Genomic DNA, 10,093 nt, shown 5'->3' with positions numbered 1-10,093 from the left:
GGGCCAGAGATGCTGTCTGTCCTCCCTGGGCTTTGGCGGCAGGACCGAGGTGTGAGGAAGGGAGCTGCAGTCACTGCTGTCAGCTGCTTTCAGCCTTTCGCTTCGCAGCCCCAAACAACTTAAATTTCTTCTTTGCTGCCTGGTGTCGCACGCCCGCCTCTCGCGGGGAAACCCGCCCCACGTGTAGGTGAGATGTATGAGGTGGCTCACGTCGGCGTATGTCTGTCTGAAGCACCAAAGAGTTATGGTTCGTTGTTTTCTTTTTACCCCTTGTCTTCAAGTGCCTCTCTGTGTGCAGATCGCGCTGAGCTCCCTCCTGAGCGCTGTGGTTACTGGTGTGCTGCCTGGTCTGGAGGAATGCTCCTCCGCAAACGGGCCCCGGGGTCTGGCGGGGCAGGGTTGACTGCTGGTAACGGGAAGATCTTTGATTTGAGCTGCTGCAGAGACCCTGGCCCATCGTCTTGTCCTCAGCTCTCTGGGGCCACCGAGCTCTGCCGGGGCCAGGGGATCGCGGCCGCCTCTCGCTGCAGAGCGTAAAATCTCAGGATGGGCATCAGGCATGGTGCGTGCGCAGGGATCGGCCCGTCCCGCTCCCAGGACACAGCCCGTCCCGCTCCCAGGCTGCTCAGCAAACAAGGTGACCAAGGCAGTCCCGTTAGACCTTGGCCCGGTTATACTGGTGAGATGAGGACACTGGTTTTCGGGACAGTACAACGCAGAAGTTCCCCTTCCTCCCCTCCGCACGCCGTCCCTGCCAAGCACTCAGCCGGGCTCCGCGCTCCCTGCTGCTCCCTCTTTGCCAGAGCTGCCATCTGCGTGGTTCGTTCTGCTGTAGCCCCAGCCACCCGTGTGCGTGCGTTGCATGGAGGTCAGCTGTTGGGATGCACTGGACGCCCCGTCAGCGCGTTACAGACCAGGTCACCCCAAGCCGTCTCTCCTCTCACTGCTTGTAGAAGTGACGGCACCTGGAGCCGGGCGCCAGCAGGCAGCCCCTCCTTCCCCCCAAACCACCCGATGAACCACCACCCGCGCTGGTCCTGGACATCCCTAGTGCAGCTCTGTTTATTTCTGAGTGCGCCTGGGAGAAGCGGCGGTGCTCGTAGTTACACAGCCAGCTTGTGAGCGTTTCTGGTTGAGCTTTAAAGGGAGGAGAGGAGTCTTCAGCCAAGAACCGGCGTACCTCCTCCGAGATGCTCGGCTGCCCGAGGTGGGGTTGCTGACGGCCGTGCTCATGCAGCTTGCGCCGCCTTTTACACCTGGGCAAGCTGCCCGCTCTCTGTCAGGAGTTTTCTGCAGGACCTCAAGCAGCGACAGAGAACACAAGGCAAGAACTTCTCTGTGCCGTTGGTGGTTTCTGTGCTACTGACAATCCCTGCCGGCTGCACACTCCACAAACAGAGAGTCCAAAAGAGTAAAAGAACAGGGGCTGTGGACTAGTAAACTATTTTATCCGTTCCCTTTTCTTAGTTCCAGAAGAAACAGTCCTTCTCTGAGGCTGTGCCAGTGCCTCGGAGAGTTTCCGTTGACCAGGGGAGTTCATTTTGTGGGTTTTGTAGGCAATTAACTGAGGATGTGATTTAACAGCAGTTCTGGAGGAAGCGCAGCTACCGCTGCGAGGAGATCCAGTGGCCAGCGGCTGTGGGTAGGGGGGGAATTGCTGGTCTGTAACCCAGCAATAAAAACCAAGTATGAAAGCCAAATGCTGTTGTGCACGGGCTGGCTGGAGAGCGCTCCGACCCGGCCGGCTTTCCCTGCGCTCACAGCGGGTCCCTGAAACGGGGGCTGCTGAAAGCTGGGGCTGTGGCGGAGGGGGGCCCTGCGGCACAGCGAATGCTGAGTTCTGCTCCCTGTTGTGCAGTGTTTCATGCATCTTAATGTAGGCCTAAAGCCACGAACTCCTCGTGGGATATCTACAAAAGTGATGCTGAGTGGGAAGGAGCTGGAGCGAGCTTAGGGGCGCTGGGAGGCCCTGACGGGTGATGAGGGGAAACCAAGCAGTGAGGAGAGGCGAGGTTCAGTGCCCCGTCTGCAGAGGGCAGTGACCGCGGTGATGGCCCATCCCTTTCCAGTGCCTCTTTCCTCTCCAAATCCCTTTTAAACTGTACTCTGCTTTGGACTAAAACCAAACAGAAAAGCAAGCAACCAACCAACCTAACAAAAAATCTGAGAGAACCGCTCAAAAGGCGACACGAACCGGCAGCTGGGAACGGACGGATGCTGATTTATGGTTTCTTTCCCCTGTGGAAGCAGGAGGGTAATGAACAGGGCTTTGGTCTCTGTGGGCTTTCCTGCAGCAGTGAGGAGATCAAAACAGGCGTAACCACTTCTGACACCCACACGTTTCCTTCCTCCTCCGGTCCCTGGCAGGCAGCCTTACGCGACACCGAAGAACAGCGGTTTGGTGGATGCCACAACCCCTTCACGTCTCTCACAGCAGCCCTGGGCAGTGGGGCTCCTCCAGCCACGCTCGGCACAGCGGGGACCGTGCCAGGGCTCTCCCGTGCAGGGACAGATGCTGTCCCGTCCTGTCCTGCTCCCCCAGGAGCCCCCCAGTTCTCTACAAGCCTCAGACTTGCAGGTCCTGAGGGTGCTGGGGACATGGGGACATGGGGAAGGGCTGCCCCTCGCCATGGGAGAGCAGCGGGGCAGGTGACGGGCTGGTGCGGGGCCCAGGGTGCTCACCCATCCAGGCGGGAGGAGAGGAACAGGCGCGCGGAGGAGGGCAAGCGGAGGAGTTACCCTGTCAGTTTGCAGAAACGCTGCTGTAGTTCTTCTTGAGAGGGAAGGTCAGCGGCCCGGAGAGGTCCAGCGACAGCGCCTTGGGGTGCAGCGCCCGCCGCTGGTGCAGGGGGCTGGAGCCGGTCCTGGGCGCGTAGAGCGCGGCCAGCTCGGCGCCCGGCAGGCTGGCTTCGGGCGGCAGGGCCTCGGCCGCGGCCGCCGGCTCCGTCCTGCCACGCAGCAGGCTCGGCGAGGGCTGCAGGCTGTGCCGCTTGGGCGGCGGGGGGCTGTGGTTCTGGAACCGCACCGTCTTCACTTGCTGCAACGAGAAGGGGACCGGAGTCACGGTGGGAAAAACAGCCACCCGCCCTCCTTGCTGGGATCCACTCGGACCTCGGGATGAGCCGAGGGGGCGGCTGGCTGATGATGATGCTCTTCCCGGGGGCTCGGCTGGGCTGTCAGGGGCTCGTGGAGCAATTTACGCTTTGGGTGCCACGGGAAGGGAAAGCTGTCACTAGGGCAATTTGCAGAACTATTTTATTATTACGAAATTTCCCTCTGGCTGCCAGGGGGGAAAGAAGTTTCCATTCCAAATGGCCCAGCCAGAGCGACGCGAGGGAGGTGGCGGGCTCTGCGCAGGCCACCCTGACCCACGGTCGAACAGCCGGGTCTGTGGCGTTTGCTCTTTTGCTCCCAGACTCTCAGGGACCTCGGTGGGATTCTTGCCTGATTTAAGACCTCAGAAAAGTTTCAAGATTTGATCGTGACTGGACACTGGTTTGGGAAAGAGACCCTGCAGGGTCTTGCCTTCCGAAGGGGCTTAATCTCAGCAGCAGTGCCAGCAACGCGGGTACCCGATTTCTTAGTGCAGGTCCCCATCCCTGTGATCTCTATCGGAAGGAAACCTGGTGAGCACAGAGCGAAGCCCTCAGGGGATTTGACCCTGGTCAGTGCTGGGCTGACACTGGATCCCGGTCCCAGGAGGACTGGGGGCCCTCTGGAGCAGGCGGTAAGCGCTGGCTGTACCTTTTCGGCGCTGCGGGAGGTGTCTGGTTTCACCAGGATGGACGGCGGGGCCGAGGCCAGCGGCTTTGGGGCTGCCTCGCTCTTTGCTGGAGGGTCCCTGGCGTCCAGGATCACGGAGCTGCACACGGAGGGCGTTCTGCTGTGCCCTCCTCTGACCGCAAGCATCGGAGAAGCGTCAAGTGAGAAGTTTGGCCTCGGTCCGGCCTCGGCCACGCCGGCGCCGGGAGGGATGCTGTGCGGCGGGGGGCTGACGTGCTGGTAGATCGGAAACTGCTGAGGCCGCAGCGCAGCCGCGGGAGCACGCCTGAGGGAGCCGGCAACTTGCACGGGGGTCCCCGCCTGTCCCGGCCTCTGCAGCGATCCGGCTGGGGAGCGAGAATCATCGGAAGGAGGTCAGTCAGCGGGAATCCAAAGCGGCACAGGCAAAACAGCGAGGGGAGCAGTGGTTCCAGCCCTGCGCTAGCGGCCCCGTTCACAGGGATGCCGTGGGGCGTTGCTCCCGGAGATGGCCACGCACCGGCAGCGGCGTGCAGTGACGCCGTCGCCTCGGCAGGCAGCCGCTGCGCTGGAGGCTGGCGAGGCCGACAAACCGGAACCCTCAATCCCCTGTGCTCGCACAACTCGTGCCACAGAAACCTTTCTGTCTGGAATGGGACCGATCTGGCTTCTGAGAGCTGGCCCTGCCTTCTCCTGCGCTGCAGACACTGAAACGTGTGAACCCCACACGTGAGGCTGCCCAGCCTCAGCACGACACGGGTGGATTTTCTGTTTCAGGACCATCCTCCCGTGCATGTTTCCTGATTTTACGGTGTTCTTTTTGAGTTACCAGAAATAGGTGAAGTATTCAGGATACGAGTTCACCAGCGCTCCCACAATGGCACAGCTGAGTTTTACTCTTTTGTTCTGAGTTCCTTTTTTAAGAATTCCTAATAATACTCTAAATTAACCTTTTAAAAATGGGTTCTGAGCACGGAGTTGGAGGTCTCGGAGCCGTCTGTGACAACTCCAGAACCTCTCCCCAGAGTGACAGAAGCTAATTCAGGGCCCAGCATTGCGTTTGTATGATCAGGGCTTATTTCTCCCGTATCCGTGCACTGACGTTTCGGCTGCTGTTTAGCGCCCTGTTGCTGGGTGTCGAGGATTTCAAAGGCTGGATTTTGTGATTTACGCTTCCCAAGACCAGGGCGGCAGCCCCTTTCAGAGGCTGATAATACTGGCTTGGTACAGTTCACGTTTTACGTGCTGGAGTTTGTGTTTCATTTTCTGTTTGCCGCACAAGGATACTTTTACATCTATTACATTACATCTATTACATCCCTCACTCTGCTGTTCCCACATTTTTGGTTAAGCAACGCGTTTTGGGCCACATTCCCGTGCCTGCTGAGGACACGGTCACCGGCTGCTCCCCCGGAAGTGAGCCATGCCACGCTCCGGCGCGGTGCCGAGCGGTATGGGGGAGGCAGCGGGCATCGCCCCAGCTCATCTCTTTTTTTTTTTTTTTTTTTTTTTTTTTTTCCACGGCTCTGGTGCTAATTGCAGACAGCCAGTGCGGTCTGGGGGGATGCGTCTGTCTTCTCCCTCCCAGAGACCCCCCAGGCACTTACTCTTCCTTGTGCTGCCGCGTCCACGCCGCAGCGATGCCTGTCCGGAGGCGGCCGCGCCCTGCCCGGGCGAAGTGACGGGCACGGGCAGCAGCGCCGGCTTCAGGGCTCTGCTTTGTCTCGGGCCGTTTTCCGAGATGCTCCCCTGCGAGGAGAGCGAGGAGGTCGATAGTGTCCACGAGGCGTACAGGGAAGGCATCTTCGAGTCAGAGAGACTAGATTTCCTGTTTGAAAAGGAAAAGAAAATAAGCTCAAAAACCCCGTCAGCCTTCCCCACCAGCACACGGGCCAAATATCGCTCCGAATTCCGTGAGAGAGCGGGCTGCGACAACGTCCTTTTGCTAACTCGTTAAAGGAAGGAAAAAACCATTCCTCTGATTCTGCGTTACCTTTTTGGGGGGGGGTGGAGGAATGAATTATGATTTAATAACTGAGCAGTGATTCATCAAGTAACTCGGGCGTCTATTTATTATGAAGGAGTTTCCGAAGGAGGACAGGACAGCAGCTCCAGACGCGGTGCTCGTGGCTGGAGAGCGTAATGAGGACGTTTATGGTGGCTGGGCTGAGCTCTCCGTTATCAGCGAGGTGGGGCTGGGTGCTGTCAGAGGCTGTACGGAGAAGGAACGGGCTGGGGAGCTGGGGGCTGATCACCAGTGTGCTTGACGGCGGGGAGGGTGCAGGGGGCAGTGCTGGGGTCACAGCAGCACGGGGACCTCGGCTCTGAGCCGAGCAGTCTGGCAGAACAAAACGTAACCAGGGAAAGAGAAGCGAGGGGGAAGAAACCAAATGGCAGTAGAAGTATCTGGGAGCGTACGGCGACGTTTGCTGTGTTGTTAGCAGGCTTTCGGGGGGCAGAGGCCGGGGTGCCCCGGCACAGTCCTCCCCGGTGCGCAGCGGCGCAGGCGCCTGGGTGTGCGTGCGGCCATGGCGCTGCTCCCAGCACAGCTCCCTGCGCCCATCCCTCCCCGCTCCCGCAGACGGGGCTGGACCGTCGCCTGGGCCATTCAGCCTTGGAAACCCTGCTCCAAATGACCAGGCCACAGTCCTGGGAGAGGCATCTTCGCTCGGCCCCGCTTCCTGTGTGCAGAAACAGAGCACCATGTTCCGAAGGTGTTTTTCGTTTCTCTGCCTAACCTGGTGTATCTCACGGGAACTAAGGGTGCAGGCCTTTTTTTTTTTTTTTTTTTTTTTTCCCTTCTCTTCAATGGCATATTTTAATTGTTGCTCTTTCTCTTGCATGCTTGTTTAGCTAGATTACTTGGAACTCGGAGAAACAAAAGAAGTGAGCGCTGCCAGGTGTCATCCCGCCGGGGCGAGGAATCCCTGGCTCTCGTCAGCACCGCAGGAGTGCCTTGCAGTGATTTCTCGATAAGACCCCAAATCCCACGTGTTACCTGCTCCCCCCTCTGCGTGTTTTCAGTTCGTGTGAGGAAAACCAGACCTGAAGAGGGGAGCGACGTAGTTGCTGGGGAAGATGCCCGCTCTCCCTGTGACGAGGGACACGCCGCGCAGCCAGCCGTCGTGCTCCTTCCCGAAGACGCGGACGCCTTCTCCCTTCTGCAGCTCCAGCTCATCCGGTCCGTGAGCCGCGTAGGAGTGGAGAGCCACGCACCTGGGGAGACGGGGGTGAGGGCAGGGAGTGCGGCAGCTGCCCCGCGCGGGACGGACGGAGCGCGTCCTGGACCTCCCGGCTTTAGCTGCGCGGAGAACAGACACTGCCGCCTGCATGGGAGCGACGGCTGTTTGCCTGAAGCCTCTTCAGCAGCACTCACACCAAATGTCTGGGCGCTGCCGGTACTGTGGGGAGAGCTCTGCTCGTAACCTCAGGCCAAAGGGGAGATGAACAGTGGGAGAGCCAGCAGGAACGGAGAACAAAGCCGCTCCATCTCTGGGCCTGCCCCAGAGGTGCCAGCCAAGGGCAACGAGCGTTGGGGAGGAGAAGGCTGCTGCTCTCCACCGCCCACAGCGGGTGTTCCATGAAATAACCGGTTACGGTCAATGTGTGCCTGTCCTACGGCCAAGCAGCGTGAGAGCGTGCGGGAAGGGTGCTCTGTCGGAGCGATGGCTCCAGGAATGCCTTCTGCCTTTCAGGTACGTGGTGAGCCGCGCGTCTGCTTGCCCTGAGCATCAGCTGGAGGCGCGGGGAGGAGCGCCGCTCATACAGCGACACGCGTCCTGACCCCCCTGCCTCCCTTTCCCTCTTCTCCTGCAAATGGACCCCTGCAGAGGGGGGGCTCTGGGGCTTCAGCCGCTGCCACTGAGCCTTTGGGAATGAAGCGGGCAAAGGAGGAGGTACAGGCTAGCAAGGAAACCGGCCTTGGCGTTCGTTTGAGATCCCCCTAGACCTCTCTGTCGCGGTTGTGGGACCATGACTGGGTGATGAAGCTTTGTTCTCCGCAGTGAACCACATGTGACCACGCAGCAAAACAGCAGCAAAAGCAAATGGTGTATTTTTCAAAGCTTTCTCCTGTTTGTTCTTTAAAGAACTTTAATTTGTCTTGCATGCAACACATTTAATTTAATTGTATTGCTGCTGGTTTTTTTTGCAAGGGAAGTGTGATCTGCTCCCACATATTGCTGAGTTACAGACCAGCACAGCAATTATCAGATATTAGTTAAAAACCAGAAACAGCAGGCAAGGTGTCTAGACAGCCACAGACTGTCCCACATTCTGCAGCGGTTTATCGCTTTGTACAGGATCCACCTCGAAGGCACGAGCCCGCGGCTGGAGCAGCCCGGGGCGCAGGCAGCGAGCGTCGCGCGCCCCGCAGCGTACCTCCCGTCCTTACGTACATGTGAGCCGATACGTGGTGCTGCAGGTGGGGGAGCGCGACGATGGCTGCTGAGTGCCCCAGCGGTCCCGGCGTGGGATAGTAAGATGTGCTGACCTACAGGGAGAAAGCAAACAATGAGTTAATGTGAATATAGGCTTAGTCTAGCCGCTGGAAGAGCAGCTAAAAGCATTTGACAGGCTTCACCCACCCTTAAAAAAAACCCCCAAAGATATTTCAGGAGAAAGAAGAGTTTGGGGCGTTTGACAAAAGAAGACAAAAGCAGCTAATGCTGCTCTTGGTGTCCCTCAAACGCATGTAGTCTCGTGGCTTGGGACAGGTGTCACCTCACTCCAAACTGCTGTGGAGCCCTGGGGAGGATTTCAGCCGGAGCTGGAAGGCTGAGCCGAGCCGTGGGCTCAGCTCCACCTGCTGCACTGTGTTTGTGGCTGCCCGCGGGGGTCCAGGTCCCCCAGCCTCTGCAGGCTCGCTAGGGAGCACGGAAGCAATTAGCGATGTGACTCCACCTACTCTTTCTTTACTACATTGCCAACAAGAGAAGACCCCAGCTTGGTACTGGTACTCCGGGGCTGTTTTCAGGGCTGGCAGTAGGCACACAACTGTTCGTTATGTCTGAATTCTGGTTTATCTGCAGTAGTTTAACCCAAGAAGCACAGATCTTTTCTTTCCAGGTGATGTGTATATAAAACTAACTGCCGTGGAACGGCCGCACTTTCAGAGACGTGCTGCTGGTTTTCCACTCCCAGCGCTCACTGCTGACGCTGAGCTCCCACCAGAAGCTGCTGAGCAGGGCAGGCTGACCCATGGGACCGGCATCAGCTCATCTCTCCCGTTACTCCTCACTCCTGCAACCTTGTTCTGATCGTGAGGGATGCTTATCAACAAATCCACCCCTGCAGTCCATCGACTAATACCAGGGAAAAGGACGCGCGACCTCAGCGGGCCGGTGCAGGTGAGCCTGGCTGTGCATATCTGGGCTTTCTGAACCTCAGCCGTGCAGGTCAGACACCGCAACCCAGACCCAGAGAGGGGAAAAGGAGAAGCTGCAACCTGTGTGGCCCCGTGCACAGCACAGATCCTCCCGGGAGCAAAACTGTTGTTCAGAAGAAAGGAAATTCCAGCCCCTCTAAGGCAAAGCGTTAACACGGTCACTGTTGCTTCTGCTGTTGACCATAGCTCACCCCGAGAAATTTTGGGTAAGATTACATGGGGTTTGTGAGACGTGATGCCATTCCAATTGAGTTATGGTTCTATTGTAAGGCTTCATTTCCTCTCACATAAAGCAGGACCTAACAGCCGAGGCTCTTGCGGGCTGTTGCGAAGTACAGAATGCCTGCTGGGTTTTATTGCAGACACCGAACTACCAGGGCCTGGCTAATTGCTTTGGAGAATGTTAGAGCAACCTCGAATACGAAAGATGCCATATAAATCTGAACAAACCCTTTTTTCTCCCATTTCAGATGATCTGTGAAGATTGAACTGAGATCTTTAGCCAGAGTGTGGAGAAGGAATGAGACTCCTTTGCCTCCTACAATAAAGAGCGGCTGCAGCCCAAAAGGTCAGTCTGCGTTTACTGTCTCAGCCCCAAATTCGGCTGCTCTCAGCGCAGTCCCAGGTTTAGACTGCAGACCCACAAGCGCTCCCGGTAATTGCCCTCCCCTGGCAGAAACCGTTTGCCAGGACGCCCATCGTCAGCGTAAGGCAGGAGAGCGGCCAACGGCTGGCTCTAGCTTTATTTCTGCAGATGTTGAGAACTGCCTATGTTCGATTTCCTTGCTGTGTGAATCCGGCACACACACGTGTGCGTCTGAATGAGCTGAGGCTCCTTAGCTCCCGCGGGAATTCATCTTCCAAGCTACTTGTGAAATGAAATGAAAACTATTTTATTTTGCAAGTTAAGCTCTCTGTTTTCAGTCCTGCGCCTGGAGGTCACTGCAGTAGGGCAGAAATCGGGAT

At 57.8% G+C, this 10,093-nt stretch overlaps 1 protein-coding gene across 1 annotated transcript in view; it reads right to left on the bottom strand.

Moving 5' to 3' along the window:
- Positions 1-2,743: 2,743 nt before the first annotated feature.
- The window catches only part of SH3RF2 (SH3 domain containing ring finger 2), a 29,093-nt gene continuing 21,743 nt past the window's right edge, over positions 2,744-10,093 (bottom strand). The window contains exons 4-8 of the mRNA XM_086759212.1: positions 8,139-8,233; positions 6,787-6,957; positions 5,349-5,569; positions 3,745-4,109; positions 2,744-3,037 (exon numbers count right to left, since the gene is read on the bottom strand). Coding sequence (XP_086615338.1) covers positions 2,744-3,037; positions 3,745-4,109; positions 5,349-5,569; positions 6,787-6,957; positions 8,139-8,233 — 1,146 coding nt within the window. The remainder of the gene's footprint in view (positions 3,038-3,744; positions 4,110-5,348; positions 5,570-6,786; positions 6,958-8,138; positions 8,234-10,093) is intronic.

This window comes from Chlamydotis macqueenii, chromosome 14 (genome assembly GCF_036417535.1).
Source record: "Chlamydotis macqueenii isolate bChlMac1 chromosome 14, bChlMac1.mat, whole genome shotgun sequence".
In the NCBI taxonomy this organism is placed as follows: domain Eukaryota; kingdom Metazoa; phylum Chordata; class Aves; order Otidiformes; family Otididae; genus Chlamydotis; species Chlamydotis macqueenii.
The sequence above is the reverse complement of the archived record's forward strand: the minus strand, read 5'-3'. Positions and strand labels throughout refer to the sequence as shown.